Raw genomic sequence first — 16,732 nt, forward strand, 5'->3', positions numbered from 1 at the left:
AATAACAGACATGGCAGATTCACACGGGATTAAGATCACAGAAGACCTCCACATTTATTACAAATTATAACATCTCTAATAGATTTCCCATTTCACGTTCATGCCGCCAAGGCTGCCCTTTAAGCCCTCTTTTATTTGCACTGTTGCTAAAACCTCTTGCCCAGAAAATCAGACAACATCCTTACATCTCCCCTATAGTTTTCCACAATAGCAGTCGATGATATACTACTATATGTAGATAAAACACCTACCTCCATTCCTTACATTCTTGAAACCTTTAATGAATTTGGAACCCATTCCAGCTACAAAATAAACTGGTCCAAATCGGCTTTATTACCATTAAATTCCTACTTAGACCCATCTTCCTTACCAGCACTAGTTCCTATGGTCAAACAATTTAAATATCTGGGAGAGGTCATTTCTCCTTCTCTTAATAGCATTATGACAAACAACTATTGGAATAATTATAAATGCATAACTGTCGATCTAGATAGATGGGTCAAATTCCCCATTTCTCTTCAGGCTCACGTCTCCATAGTAAAAATGGACATCCTACCACGGGTAAACTTCTTTTCCTCCATGTTGCCATTACCACCACTACTGGACATACTAGGACAAGATTCAGCCACTTGTGACTAAATTCATTTGGGGAGGGAAGCGACCCTGTGTTAAGTTATTCACACTGCGACGTCATAAATCATCAGGAGGTCTCTCCATCCCAAATTTTAAATACTATTGCTGGTCATTTGTCCTAAGGCCTATCTCATCCTGGTTTAACCCTGATGCTGTGGTGTCATGGAAACCTATAGAGGAATACATAGCCCATCCTCATAGATTAAAGGATTTAGTTTACTCTGCCATACCACTAAAATATGCCAAACTCCATCTTAGTCCTATCAATATGGCGCAAAACAGAAAGAGAATCGAAAACAAGTCAGAAGTGGCACACAGCCCTATATTTCATAATAATTCCCTTCTAACTGGGTCTGTTCCATTTGCATCTCCAGTGTGGGAGAGCATCCATACAAGTGTGTACATCCATGTACATCCAGCAAGTGTGGTCTAGGGAACTGGAGGTAGCTTTGGATGATGATAGTTAGAAAAAGATATGGGGAACTATCGTTGACTCTTCCAAAAACCCAAACCTCCAACTAATACACCTTAACTTCATTCACAGAACCTATCTTACACCCAGGAAACGTTACCTTATGAAACTGTCTTCTTTATCAAATTGTGATCTCTGCCCAGATACTCATGTTGGCTCATTTATGCACATGTCTTGGGAATGCATGTAGCAAAATGTTCTTATCTTATCTATTCTGTTTAATGTGTATTTTTGAGCTTTCTTGTCTGTGCTGCTGTAACACCCGAATTTCCCCTCTGGGGATCAATAAAGTATTATCCTATCCTATCCTAAAATTTTGGAGACAAGTTTGCCTTATTTTATCTAGAATCTTAAATTGTGATATACCTTTGCACTCACACAAGACTACCCTACAACTTGCATACTCACAAAAACGCATAATGTTAGCTGGACTTACTGCTGCAAGAAAGATGTTGGCTCTCCGCTGGCAACTTTCACATGTTCTCTCAATATCACAGTGGATTAATACTTATCTTGAGGTAGTTAACATGGAACTTTCTGTAGCCAAAATCCATGGTGCCAATAGAAACACCATATCATCTTGGGCGTTGATTTTAACTATAATTGAAGCATTATTAACTACCAATAAGTAAAAGAACTGTGTATTATTGAGAAACAAGTGAATGTTAATGTGATGAATTGCCCTTTAATACTTGGTGTTTTCTACATTTCCCAAAAGACTTAATACACCTCAATTCATAAACTGTTACCTCTGTTGACATATGTGGATTTTATTTTGAATGTGTAGAGAAATGTGTTTTGAGTGTATGAACATGTATGTGCGAATACATGCATCCATATACAGATGTAATTACATCACATATGCAATATGTAAAATAATGTAGTCAGGGGAGTGCGACTTTCTAACTAAGTTAGTTGAATTGTAGCATATTTTCCAGAACTTGTGTATATAGTTGGAGATCTTGCAGGGGACGGGGAGGGGGGCTTTGGTCGCCACGGGAAACAGGGAGTAGGGAGGGATTGACAATCTGCAGCTATAAATAAAACTGATTATAGAAATGCAGATTAGGTTTTACCTATTAATGATATGTTTGACAAATTCATAATGTTGATTCCTCAGATATGTGATATATAAATGTATATGTTGCCTGAACATGAAAATCAATAAAAAAAATTGATCAAAAAAAAGTTAGAAAAACAAACCTGTTCTGAAAATAATAAAGACAGATGAAAGTTTTCACAGTCCAAACATGATCGACTGGAGATTGACATGAAATTGTGTAAGTTTTTTCAACATGCAGCAAAACAGACTCAGTGTCTGTGTGTGTGTACAAACATGACTGTCAGGATTCAATGTTAAAAACACTTACCTGTCAGGGTCGCATTTTTCTAATTTTTTGAAATTAATTAATTGTCCATTTGACCAATCACTGTGGAGGGATGGATCAGATGGACATGCCGATTGGTCGTCATCACTGAGAAAGCTGAAAAAGAGAGAAAGATTAGATAGTTAGATATCAAACCACAACAACAGATGAAAAACTTCAAGATTAGTCCAGTCAGACTTGATCTGGTTCACTCTGAATGATTAACCCAGCTTCTCATATGGAAATCAAACCTGAGTTTTTTATGAGATATTTCTGAACCAGCAGGAACAATAATTTTATAAATAAGTGAAAATAAAAATCAATTTACCTTTCTGAAGAAAAAAACATTAAAATGATGTTCATAGCTTCATCTGAAAGAATACATACTGTATATGTTGTAAATACATTTTACTCACCAATCAGGTGGGAGACGGGCCAAAACAAGTTCTTCTTGCATTTGAATGAGTTTCTTCTGTTTCTGCAGAAGTTGCCATGCTCGATCCCTGCAACAAGAGACACACTGATGATGTTTCTTTATTACAAATGAAATATGAAGAGCAAAGCAGACACTGAGCAACACATTAAACACTGTGTTGTTTCTTTATTCCATGAATGACACAAAGGATCAAAGTAGAGAGGATGTGTTGATGTTTCAGTCAAAAATGTAAGGTCTTTGGTCTTTAAGGTCTTTAAGGGCTTCATTACCTTAATTCCTACTTAGACCCATCTTCCTTACCAGCACTAGTTCCTATGGTCAAACAATTTAAATATCTGGGAGAGGTCATTTCTCCTTCTCTTAATAGCACTATGACAAACAACTATTGGAATAATTATAAATGCATAACTGTCGATCTAGATAGATGGGTCAAATTCCCCATTTCTCTTCAGGCTCACGTCTCCATAGTAAAAATGGACATCCTACCATGGGTAAACTTCTTTTCCTCCATGTTGCCATTACCACCACTACTGGACATACTAGGACAAGATTCAGTCACTTGTGACTAAATTCATTTGGGGAGGGAAGCGACCCTGTGTTAAGTTATCCACACTGCGATGTCATAAATCATCAGGAGGTCTCTCCGTCCCAAATTTTAAATACTATTCCTGGTCATTTGTCCTAAGGCCTATCTCATCCTGGTTTAACCCTGATGCTGTGGTGTCATGGAAACCTATAGAGGAATACATAGCCCATCCTCATAGATTAAAGGATTTAGTTTACTCTGCCATACCACTAAAACATGCCAAACTCCATCTTAGTCCTATCAATATGGCGCAAAACAGAAAGAGAATCGAAAACAAGTCAGAAGTGGCACACAGCCCTATATTTCATAATAATTCCCTTCTAACTGGGTCTGTTCCATTTGCATCTCCAGTGTGGGAGAGCATCCATACAAGTGTGTACATCCATGTACATCAAGCAAGTGTGGTCTAGGGGACTGGAGGTAGCTTTGGAGGATGATAGTTAGAAAAAGATATGAGGAACTATCGTTGACTCTTCCAAAAAACCAAACCTCCAACTAAGACACCTTAACTTCATTCACAGAACCTATCTTACACCCAGGAAACGTTACCTTATGAAACTGTCTTCTTTATCAAATTGTGATCTCTGCCCAGATACTCATGTTGGCTCATTTATGCACATGTCTTGGGAATGCATGTAGCAAAATTTTGGAGACAAGTTTGCCTTATTTTATCTAGAATCTTAAATTGTGATATACCTTTGCACTCACACAAGACTACCCTACAACTTGCATACTCACAAAAACGCATAATGTTAGCTGGACTTACTGCCGCAAGAAAGATGTTGGCTCTCCGCTGGCAACTTTCACATGTTCTCTCAATATCACAGTGGATTAATACTTATCTTGAGGTAGTTAACATGGAACTTTCTGTAGCCAAAATCCATGGTGCCAATAGAAACACCATATCATCTTGGACGTTGATTTTAACTATAATTGAAGCATTATTAACTACCAATAAGTAAAAGAACTGTGTATTATTGAGAAACAAGTGAATGTTAATGTGATGAATTGCCCTTTAATACTTGGTGTTTTCTACATTTCCCAAAAGACTTAATACACCTCAATTCATAAACTGTTACCTCTGTTGACATATGTGGATTTTATTTTGAATGTGTAGAGAAATGTGTTTTGAGTGTATGAACATGTATGCGCGAATACATGCATCCATATACAGATGCAATTACATCACATATGCAATATGTAAAATAATGTAGTCAGGGGAGTGCGACTTTCTAACTAAGTTAGTTGAATTGTAGCATATTTTCCAGACCTTGTGTATATAATTGGAGATCTTGCGGGGGAGGGGGAGGGGGGGGTTTGGTCGCCACGGGAAACAGGGAGTAGGGAGGGATTGACAATCTGCAGCTATAAATAAAACTGATTATAGAAATGCAGATTAGGTTTTGCCTAATAATGATATGTTTGATAAATTCATAATGTTGATTCCTCAGCTATAAAGGCGGGGGAAGCGCGGAGGTATAAGAGCTAAGCTAAAGCTAACACCGCACCGTCTCCCGTTACCCAGCATTTTCCTCGCTAATGTGCGGTCTTTGGTGAACAAAATGGACGAGTTACGACTTCGCATCATCCACAGTAAGAGACTTATGGACTGTAATGTCATGATCTTCACGGAAACATGGCTAAACAACGGAGTACCGGACGATGCTATCAAGCTAGCCGGTCGCCACACACACTCCGGGCAGACAGAACAGCAGAGGACTCCGGTAAGACCAGAGGAGGAGGGCTGTGCATCTATATTAACAAAGCTTGGTGTACAGACTCTGTCATTATTGGGAGACACTGCTCAGCTAACCTTGAGTTTCTCATGGTTAAATGTAGACCTTTCTATCAGCCAAGGGCGCTCAGCTCCACTATTGTAACTGCAGCCTACATCCCCCCTGATGCCGATGCAAAAGCTGCTATGAACGAACTTTACACCGCTATCAGTAAACAACAGACTGCTCACCCGGAGGCTGCATTTATAGTTGCAGGTGATTTTAATCACTCAAACTTAAAGACAGTGCTCCCTAAATTTCACCAGCATGTTTCCTGCAATACAAGAGGAAACAAAACTCTGGACCATGTTTACACAAACATCGCAGGAGCCTACACCACGACCCCCCTCCCCCACCTGGGACAGTCAGACCATCTTTCTTTGTTCCTCATCCCCAAGTACTACCCACTCATCCAACGTGTGAAGCCATCAGTGACAACTATTAAAGTGTGGCCAGCGGGGACAGACTCTGTACTTCAGGACAAGTTCCATCACACAGACTGGAGTATGTTTGCTTCGCAGGCTACCTTGGGCTCTCACACAGACATTGACACCTACACTTCTTCCGTGCTGGATTATATCAACACCACCATCGACAGTGTTACAACATGGAAGCAGATCACCACGTACCCAAATCAGAAGCCATGGATGAACAAGGAGGTGCATCTCCTGCTGAAGGCCCGCAACACCGCCTTCAGATCAGATGATGCAATGGCCTACAGCGTATCCAGGGCAAACCTGAGGAGGGGCATCATCAAGGCCAAGCACTGCTACAAGCTGAAGGTTGAGGAACACTTCTCCAACTCCGACCCCAGACGCATGTGGCAGGGCATCCAGGCCATCAGTGACTATAAACCCAGAAACTCCACCCCGATAACCACAGATGTCTCCTTCCTGAACGAGCTAAATCACTTTTATGCTCGTTTCGATAGAGACAACAGGGAATCGCAGACCACGACCAGACCTCCTGCAGACAACCAACCCCTCTCACTCACCTCCACAGACGTCCACGCTGCACTGAGCCGGATCAACGCTCGAAAGGCTGCTGGTCCAGACGGCACCCCCGGGCGCGTGCTTAGGGCATGTGCGGAGCAGCTCACTGGGGTTTTTACGGACATCTTCAACCTGTCCCTCGCCCAAGCAGCTGTGCCAGCATGCTTCAAAGCCACCTCCATTGTCCCAGTGCCGAAACACTCCAGCCCGACAGGCCTGAACGACTACCGCCCTGTGGCACTCACACCCATCATAATGAAGTGCTTTGAGCGACTGGTCCTAGCACACCTGAAAAACTGCCTCCCACCCACACTGGACCCATACCAGTTTGCCTACCGCAGCAACAGGAGTACAGAGGATGCAGTCTCCACTGCGCTGCACTCTGTGCTCACTCATCTGGACAATAACAACACATACGCACGAATGCTGTTTGTTGATTTTAGCTCAGCATTCAACTCTGTCATCCCCTCCAAGTTAAACACTAAACTCGGAGACCTGGGCTTCAACACCTCCCTCCGTCACTGGATAATGGACTTTCTGACCAACAGACCCCAGTATGTTAGGTCAGGACACACCTGCTCCACCACCATCACACTCAACACAGGCGTACCACAGGGCTGTGTGCTGAGCCCATTCCTCTACTCCCTCTTCACCCACGACTGCAGACCTGTACATGGATCCAACACCATCATCAAGTTTGCGGACGATACAGCGGTGATTGGCCTCATCAGCAACAACGATGACACGGCCTACAGGGAGGAGGTACAGCATCTGGCCGCCTGGTGTGCTGACAACAACCTGCTCCTCAACACCAGCAAGACGAAGGAGATCATCGTGGACTTCAGGAGAGAAAGAGGAAGCACGCACAACCCCATTCACATCAACGGGATGGCTGTTGAACGTGTCTCCAGCTTCAAGTTCCTGGGGACCCACATCACAGAGGACCTCTCCTGGTCCACTAACACCTCCAGTCTGGTTAAGAAGGCTCATCAACGCCTCTTTTTCCTGAGGACACTGAAGAGACACCACCTGTCTTCAGCTGTACTGATGAACTTCTACCGCTGTGTGATCGAGAGCATCCTGACCAGCAGTGTCTCAGTCTGGTACGGAAACTGCTCTGTCGCAGACCGTAAGGCGCTACAGCGGGTGGTAAAAACCGCCCAGCGCATCACAAGGTGTCCACTTCCTGCCATTGAGGATGTCCAAAGAACACGCTGTCTGCGGCGAGCTCACGGCATCCTTAAAGACTCCTCCCACCCTGCCCACAGACTGTTTACCCTCCTGCCCTCCGGCAGGCGCTTCAGAAGCCTCCGGACCAGAACCAGCAGACTGAGGAACAACTTTTTCCCCAAAGCTGTTTCTCTACTGAACTCTACCCCCCGAACTCTGAACTCTGTCTCTCTCTCTCTCTCTCCGCACCCTGCTGACCCCCCTTTCCCCTACATATCACCTCACACCCATCATCGCCCCACCACTCCTCCTGGTCATACACACACATCTCTCATCCATCTGTATTATTGTATTATAGTATGTTCATATGCTGTAAACTAGTATAGCATGCTCACTGCATCTTAATCTGTATATTATTAGTATAGCATGTTCACTGCATCTTAATCTGTATATTATTAGTATAGCATGCTCACTGCATCTTAATCTGTATATTATTAGTATAGCATGTTCACTGCATCTTAATCTGTATATTATTAGTATAGCATGCTCACTGCACCTTAATCTGTATATTATAATCCTAAGAACACACTTATTTTGTAACATTACTTATTTATAGCATTTATTTATATTTATTGCATCCCATTAATCCAGCCATCCAGATATACCTCATAATTCACTTTTTTTGTCTACATCTGTAAATTTTGCAATTACTGTACATAGCACAGAATTACTGTACATAGCACAGACTCTTGCACTCAGTTACTGTACATAGCACAGACTTTTGCACTTTCTGCTTATTTGCACTTCTGGTGAGATGCCAAACCTCATTTCGTTACTCTATACTTGTATATGTGTAATGACAATAAAGTTGAATCTCATCTTATCTCATAATCTGTTATAGTCTGACGCTCTCCGAGAAACTGAGATGCGTTCACTGGACAATCCGAGCTCGGAATTTAGAACACTGCCGGCCGCGGATTACCTGCGCGCCAAAAAAACTTAAAACAAAGGAAGATTGTTGCAGAAACAGGAGGTAAGCTTGGGTCTCGGAGCACTAGAAGTCAGCGCGTGGAAAGAGGAAGAACAATGGAAGTCTTGGAGGTTTTGTAGCCTGGCCTCCTCCAATGAGGAGAGAGAGGTTCCGGTCCCCCCCTTACTTCACGCGTAGGTGTGAAGTACTGCAGGGGATTCTGGGATTAAGAGTCCTTTTAGGCCTCTTTGTGATCTCAGTGAATAACTCAAATGAGGCTTTTACAGAGGTGCAGGCCCAAGTCCATTGTTTGACTGTCCTAAGCCTGCGTGGCTCAACATCCCCCCTTTGTCCTGAAGAATGGGATTGCGGGTCGCGGTCTTTAGGGCACATAGGGCCAACAGTCCATGTGTTAGGAGACAAATGTTCAAATAGTTAGTGAGCAAAAGTCCATACATTTTGAGAGGCATTCGGTCTGGGCAGACACTGAGGCAAAGTCTGGGCAGACTGTCTAACTATGTCTAAAGCTAGGCATAAAACATAACCAGGCATTAGCAAAGCTTTGCTACTCAAGGTGCATTCTTTAACAAAACAAATGAAACAAACAGACAAGAGGAGGAGAGAAAGAGAAGAGTATCAGGTGTAGATTTGTGGGCTAACTGCTAGCCTGGGCAGGAGTAAGCCTGTGGGAAGGTGTTTGTAGCATGTAGGTGTGTAAATGTAGAGGTACATTATGTGTCTCCCTACCAATGTCAAAACACAAAACAGGGACTAGGAAACATTCATGTCGGTAGAGTGACATTGTTGTGTTTCCAGAATGGAGGCTACACCCCCACTTCTATGTGGAGTCAGAATCAGGTTCTCTGTAAGCGAGGGAGACCCCCTGACATACCACATCTTTCATGCGCTCCAACTCGGATCTGGTAGTGATCAGTTCTCCAGGCTGGAACCTACTCTGTGGTTGAGTCCCACCTTCACCCCCCTGGCTCTGTTCTCTATTCTGCCGGTGATATGGTCTCTTATTCCTAGCACGAGGCAACTTGTTGCCCTCACGTGACACGTGGCGTAAGCGTGTCTGCCAAACCGCCTGTGCGAATCTCTTGATCTCTTTCATACTAAACTGATGTGTACGACTATGCAGGGTGACATCTGAACGCACGCAGCCATGCAGATTGTGCATGAAGATGGACTTGAAAGTTGGGTTCTCTTCCAAACCTGGAGCCTTTACGTCCCTGGAAATATGCAGATCTTAGTCGCCAGTAATAATCTTTGGGGGCCTCGTGCTTCTGGTGCAAGACACTGAAAGCACTAAGAAGAGCAGATGCAGGGTCAATGTAGGTGGAGTATTCCTGGCGCAAAGCATTGCAGAGCGCAGAGTACTGGTATCTGATCTCAGGCTGAAGGGTAGTCGTGAAGTTATGGACACTCTTGGAAGTTGTCTTCCAGATCAGCCTGAGTTTTTCTCTTGTGGATGCATCAGGTACCTCACTGAGACACAGGTTAATCGCTCCGAGGTAATCATCGACGCAGAGGTCTGAGTTATCTGGATCAAACCGCTCTACATCCTGTGCCATAGATTCAATGAGCCTTATGCGCATTCTTTGATCTCTGGGTAGAAGGGAGCCATCCGAGTCATCTGAGGTTTGGATATTCCTCAGCCGTGAATCCTGCAATGGGAACCTACAGGTAGCAGGAGGGGGCCTGGTGTTATCTCTGCCTCTGGGGGCTGAGAAGTCACCCCCCTTCCTATGTGGTGATTCAAACCTGTGAAGGTGTGAAAAGGTGTCACAGTTGTCAGAGAATTGGGGCGTTTCCCCAAGGAGCGGAGCTCCACAGTCAAAATCAGGGAAAACTAGACTTATTTCCTCAGTCCTTGTGTTATCCTGGCTGCTTGGTTCTTTACTGAGCTTTTTCAGCAGAGTTGTTTGATCTCTTAAGGGACTTGGTCCAGGATCAGAGTCATATCCTGACGATGTGTCTTGCTCCATGCTTACCTGTGCTCCCTGAATTAATTCAAACATGTCCAACACTTTCTGCTTGGCAGTTTGTAAGTGCTGACTAACAGATTTGTTTCCTTTCTGCAAGGATCGGACCTTTGGTTCGGAGTGTCCCCATGAAATCACGGACACTCCTAGCCGTAGTCTTCCAGATCCGTTTCAGTTTTTCATGTGAGGACGCATGAGGCAGGTCAAGGAGACAATGGTCAACTTCTCTAAGGTAGTCGTTAATACTTGAATCTGGGCTATCTGGGTCAAAACGCTTCAGATCTTTGGCCTGAGGTTCTATCTGCCTGGTTCGCAGGCCCTGACCCGAAGGCTGGCAAGGGTCGTCCGATTCGTCTGACGAAGCCCTGTGGTTGTCACGGTAGTAGGGTTGTAACCGTGGCGGGGTTTGTGTTCGGCTCAGACGTGGCCGTCTATCGTGGGACAGGTAGCGTTCGGTGCCCGATTGGGCCTGTGTCCCCTCCCTGTCTCTAGGGGGAGTAAAGCCTCTCCTCCTGCAGGGTGAGGGTTCTCTTCGCTCAAAGCGTATTGCGGAACGCGGGGGCCCTTCATCTTTGATCATCCAGCTCTTTACCGGGTGGTCTGAGGACGTGGGCGCTTTTGTGCCTCGGTCGACCCGGCGGTGCCTTCCCCTCTCCTCCAGATCCTGCAACATGTCTGTCTCCCTCCTCCAGGGGCTTGTTTCAGTCTCCCATCCTTCGTCTGAGGTTTCCTCAGCTGATCTGGGGGCTGCAGTACTTATCTGCCTATTCTGAAATCTGGGTACCGTGTCACTTCGTTTATTCTGTTCGGCCAGTTTGCTGCTTTCATGCAGTGTTTTATTCTCCTCCTGCAGGGCCTTGCAATTTTCCTGCAAGGTCTTTAGTTTATCCTGCATTCTTTCGAAGTCGTCCCACAGGATCTGTCCTTCTTCTAGTGCCCGGGCTAGCTGTTCCCGGTGTATCTCATTCTGCACATTTAATTTGCGCTGATAAAGGAGGAGAATTTTGCCTAGAACATCTGAAACTGTACGTGTTGGCTTCCCAATTGGTTGATTTGCATATTCAACCAAGCCCTTTAGTTTCTCTTCACATGTGCTGAGGGTGTAGGAGTTCAGGCTGTCGAGCTGCTCTATAGGGAGGTGGATAAGATTAGCAACTACGTCTTGAAGGGGTGGATCATCTGATCCATAGTGAGCTTTGGCCCATGGTTGATGTATGTCTTCTGCATACATTCTGTCTTTATTAGGGGTGAGCCTTGCTCTGTGGTTGACAAGATCAACTAGCTCTTCTAACTTCTTATCACTAATGCTAATTGAAAAGCTATATAGGTTGACACTCTCCCCTAAGGAGAGGTTCGTCAGACCGGCAGCAGTTTCTTGCAGTGCTGCGTCGTCTGATCCAAAAGCAGTCTCAGCTCCCGACTCACCTAGGGTCTTGGTACACAAGAGCAAATCTTATCTAAGTTTCCCAACTGATCACTGCAGTCTATCCTGGAAGATAGGAGAGGGGATTCACACCTCAAGTCCCCAAGGAAGGGAGGAACTCACACCTCTCAGACAGGAGCACCACAATCCTTTAGTAGAATACTTCAGGATCAAAATCTAGATTAATGCAACAAATCAAGTTACTTGATAAAGTCACACTAGCTGCATCATTATGTCCAATTGTTGTATGGACCCAAAGGGGACAACAGTTATGGCTTTAACCAGTAACTAACAACATACAACACAACTAAGCCACAGCTTGATGTCTGCTTTGCTTAAACCACAAAAATTTAAAGAAAATATAATTTTCTTCAGAAGGATCCTTTTTAGGATTTAAGTTTGGATTACTGTGTGTTAACAGTGCAATAAAGCTGGTTTATTGAGGCCTCACACGGGGCACCATTTGTTGGGGTTGTATCAAGTCAACTTTGGTTATATTCTTTAATAATTATACTTAATTATTAATAATATAAATAAGATATCATTAAACTATGTTTAATCTCGTTTTGGGGCACCAACCTGTAATCAGGTAAATATAACCAAAATATCATTCAAATCAGTCTCAAATTAGTTATTTAATTACTAATATTATTAATAATGAATAACTATATTTAATAAATTGAAGGCGTGAAATCCGTACACAAAGCCTTCGCACCCAGCTTATATCACAATGCAAATACAACCAGTAACCACAAACAACTGCTCTCTTAAATTATAACAGAATTTATTTAAACAAAGCAACATCAACCCAAAATCAATGAACTTAATTAAACAAATAACTCTTATAAACTAATCTAAGCAACAAACATTATCAAGCAAGGCTCGTGGATGAGGTGTAAATATGTGTGTGTGCAGATGAGTGTGTATGTAGATGAGTGTGTATGTAGATATGAGATAGAGAGAGAGAACAAGAAAGGGGGGGGGGAGATGGCTTCGTACCCACGTGGTCGCTCACGATGGCGCAAACCTAACAAAGACTTGGGTGCGTGCGTGCGTGCGTGCGTGCGTATGTGGATGAAAGGGAGAGAAAGGGGGGGGGGGAAGATTACTTCGTCCCACGTGGTCGCCCTTCCGATGGCGCACACCTAACAAAGGCCTAAATGTGGCCTTAATGTCTAAAAGAGACCGAGTTCGGCCCTACACGATCTGTGTCTCTGAGGCGTCTGGATAGCCGCGAGTGTATAGATCTCTGTGCGTAATGGCGCGGTGGTGGAGTTGGTCTACAGATGTACGTTTACACAGGAATATGTGTGTGTGTGTGTGTGTATGTTCGTAGAAGGGGAAATAAAAGAGGATAAAAGAGAATAAAGGAGAAATGCGTGCCTGAAGAGGCCGGATCACAGTCCGAATCCCGCGCCACAACTCGGAGTAATTCCCTTCATTCACAGAAACAAACCAATAGCCGAATTCAAGTTAATACGGCTTACACTGGCCTTTCTGATCAGAAGAGTAATACCCGATTATAACGCTGTTACGCTAAACACATATAGGACGCAGCGGTCTAAAACAACAACACGAGTTTTAAACAGTTAAAACTCAGGACGCAGCAGTCCAACAAAGATAAAAATTACAGTTTCTGCTTCGATCAACAATTGTTAAAAACACTCTCTAAAGCTAATTCTGCCCAGACCTAATTAAGCCTCACTTGTGAATCGCTTTGTCCGCGATTGGTGAAAGGAAAAGAGTCCGGCGATGGAGCAGATCTTATGTCCGTCCTGGTGCAGAGGCGTCTGATGGCGGCGAGGGTCCCTTGCGGCGAGAGCGGCTTCGTTGGTTCTCTGTCGAGTGGAAAGATGTCCTTTGATGTCCTTTCGTTGCAGGACGGAATAAGACCGTTATCTTTCTGATAATCTGTTATAGTCTGACGCTCTCCGAGAAACTGAGATGCGTTCACTGGACAATCCGAGCTCGGAATTTAGAACACTGCCAGCCGCGGAATACCTGCGCGCCAAAAAAACTTAAAACAAAGGAAGATTGTTGCAGAAACAGGAGGTAAGCTTGGGTCTCGGAGCACTAGAAGTCAGCGCGTGGAAAGAGGAAGAACAATGGAAGTCTTGGAGTTTTTGTAGCCTGGCCTGCTCCATGGGGGGTCTACCTCAGGTCCCCTCCAATGAGGAGAGAGAGGTTCCGGTCCCCCCCTTACTTCACGCGTAGGTGTGAAGTACTGCAGGGGATTCTGGGATTAAGAGTCCTTTTAGGCCTCTTTGTGATCTCAGTGAATAACTCAAATGAGGCTTTTACAGAGGTGCAGGCCCAAGTCCATTGTTTGACTGTCCTAAGTCTGCGTGGCCCAACACAGTCAAACATTTGACTTGAAAACTCAACATCACTTTAACATCTTTTAAACAGGAGCATGGCGTTTGCTTTACATCAACCATGGGGGTTGTTTCATCTTCAAGGTATTTGCACACTGAGTCTGTTTTTTTAAAATGTGTTTTTCAGATCTGTAATCCGATCAAAACGTTACACAGGAACCTCACACTCTGAGTCAGATGTGTTCATTCTTCTCTTCATTCTGAAAATTGTCAGTGTGAGACAGAATGGAGTCATCGAGCCGTGAGGATGACTTTGTGATTCTTTCAGTCCTTAAAAAATAAATAAATAAAAACCTCTGGGTCCACCCACTCTTGAAAACAAGACAAGAGCCAGGAGAGTTTCCCCTGTTGATAAAAGAGCTGCAGAATGATCAGCATCACTTCAGGTGTATTTCAGGATGTCAGAGTTTGATACGCTGCTAGCTATACTGAAACTGCACATTAAAGGAACACCACCAATTTACACACAGAAACTGATCCTGAACACGGATTGGAAGGATGCAAAAAAAGTTAGAAAAACAAACCTGTTGTGAAAATAATAAAGACAGATGAAAGTTTTCAGAGTGCAAACATGATCAACTCAACATGAGATTGTATTTGTTTTTTCAACATGCAGCAAAACAGACTCAGTGTGTGTGTGTGTGTGTAAAAATATGACTGTCAGGATTCAATGATGAAAACACTTACCTGGCTGGGTTGTTTTTTTCTGATTTTTTTAAGTCAATCTTTTTTCCTGTTGACCGATTACGGCGGAGAGGTTGATTAGATGGACGTGACGATTGGTCGTCATCACTGAGAAAGCTGAAAAAAAGAGAAAGATTAGATAGTTAGATATCAAACCACAACAACAGATGAAAAACTTCAAGATTAGTCCAGTCAGACTTGATCTGGTTCACTCTGAATGATTAACCCAGCTTCTCATATGGAAATCAAACCTGAGTTTTTTATATGAGATATTTCTGAACCAGCAGGAACAATAATTTTATAAATATGTGAAAACAAAAATCAATTTACCTTTGCTGAAGAAAAACAAGATTTAAATGATGTTCATCGCTTCATCTGAAAGAATACATACTGTATATGTTGTAAATACATTTTACTCACTCATGAGGTGGGAGGTCGGCCAAAAAACGTTCTTCTCGCACTCGAAGACGTTCCCTCTGATTTTGCAGGTGTTGCCACATTTGATACCTGCAACAAGAGACACACTGATGATGTTTCTTTATTACAAATGAAATATGAAGAGCAAAGCAGACACTGAGCAACACATTAAACACTGTGTTGTTTCTTTATTCCATGAATGACACAAAGGATCAAAGTAGAGAGGAGGTGTTGATGTTTCAGTCAAACATTTCACTTGAAAACTCAACATCACTTCAACTGTGGTACAACACTGCCTCTCTTCTCTGATGTTTACATTACTTGCTGCTATTTATCATACCAAGCCACTTTAATTACTTGTCACTTTATCTTGTCATTCCCTGCAAATACTGTCTCAATTCTTAATTCCCCCCAGTTAACTTCATCATTCATTTTGTAGTGTATATACCCCCTGTTTTTATTTTTATTTATCTTACATCACATTACATCACATTCTGTTAATTATTTGTTGTAAGCTGCTGCATTTGTTTTATTGTGATGAACTGCTGTGTTCGCCTATGTATGTAATGCTATGCTAGTTTACCTTCAGTCAACGGCTTTCACAATCAGAAAGACCAGTGTACCTGCTGTTGAATCAAAGTCCGGCCACTGGCTTTCTGGTGTTTAAGTAACAGTTACTGAACTCAGCTCAGAGAGCTCAAACTAAGCCACACGGCTTCTTTTGTCTTTGTCCACCATTTTGTACCTACGTGACGTAGCTCCACATGGTGCTCTCATCTGCCCTCTATCTCTCCCCCCCGCTCTCTCTCACACACAAACACACACATCGGCACTCATGACCACACACACGCACGCACGCGCGCGCGCTACGTGGTTTGTTTGTAGATATTTTGTTTGCTGTAGCTTAGTTTATAATAGTTATTTGTTTGACTGAGTTTCATTGATTGCAGTTGATGTTGCTTTGTTCAAATAAATTCTGTTTTATTTAAGATCAGTTGTTTGTGATTACTGGTGTATTTGCATTGTAATACAACTGGTTGCGAGGGCTTTATGTACAGATTTCACGTCTGCAATTTAGGTTGTTAATTATTGATAATATTAGTATTTAATTAATTCATTTGAGACTGATTTTATGATATTTGGTTCATGTTCTCTGATCCCACAGTGGTGCCCCTGTTTTTTAACTCTAGTTAATAATATTGTTGTTTTACAGTATATTAATAATGAATTAAGAGTAATTATTTATATTAATTTAATAACCAAATGTTACTATATACTAAAACCCAACTTAAATGTTACCTGTGTATTAGCTCTGCAAAACCCCAACAATACTTTATGCAGTAATTTCAGACCTCTGTCAATTTTGAACTCAGAACTTAAATTATGTGCTCGTATTTTAACTAACCGCATGGAATCATAAATGATTAAAGCCCTATTCGCACGGCAC

General features: G+C 42.9%; 2 protein-coding genes across 2 annotated transcripts in view; both read right to left on the bottom strand.

Moving 5' to 3' along the window:
- LOC109975379 (trichohyalin-like) overlaps positions 1-16,732 on the bottom strand; it is a 201,578-nt gene that overhangs the window by 91,175 nt on the left and 93,671 nt on the right. The window lies entirely within an intron of this gene.
- The window catches only part of LOC110004667 (uncharacterized), a 40,401-nt gene continuing 26,117 nt past the window's right edge, over positions 2,449-16,732 (bottom strand). The window contains exons 7-10 of the mRNA XM_065966035.1: positions 15,289-15,375; positions 14,872-14,985; positions 2,889-2,975; positions 2,449-2,589 (exon numbers count right to left, since the gene is read on the bottom strand). Coding sequence (XP_065822107.1) covers positions 2,472-2,589; positions 2,889-2,975; positions 14,872-14,985; positions 15,289-15,375 — 406 coding nt within the window. The 3' untranslated portion in view covers positions 2,449-2,471. The remainder of the gene's footprint in view (positions 2,590-2,888; positions 2,976-14,871; positions 14,986-15,288; positions 15,376-16,732) is intronic.

The sequence above is a fragment of the Labrus bergylta genome, chromosome 18 (genome assembly GCF_963930695.1).
Source record: "Labrus bergylta chromosome 18, fLabBer1.1, whole genome shotgun sequence".
Lineage (NCBI taxonomy): Eukaryota > Metazoa > Chordata > Actinopteri > Labriformes > Labridae > Labrus > Labrus bergylta.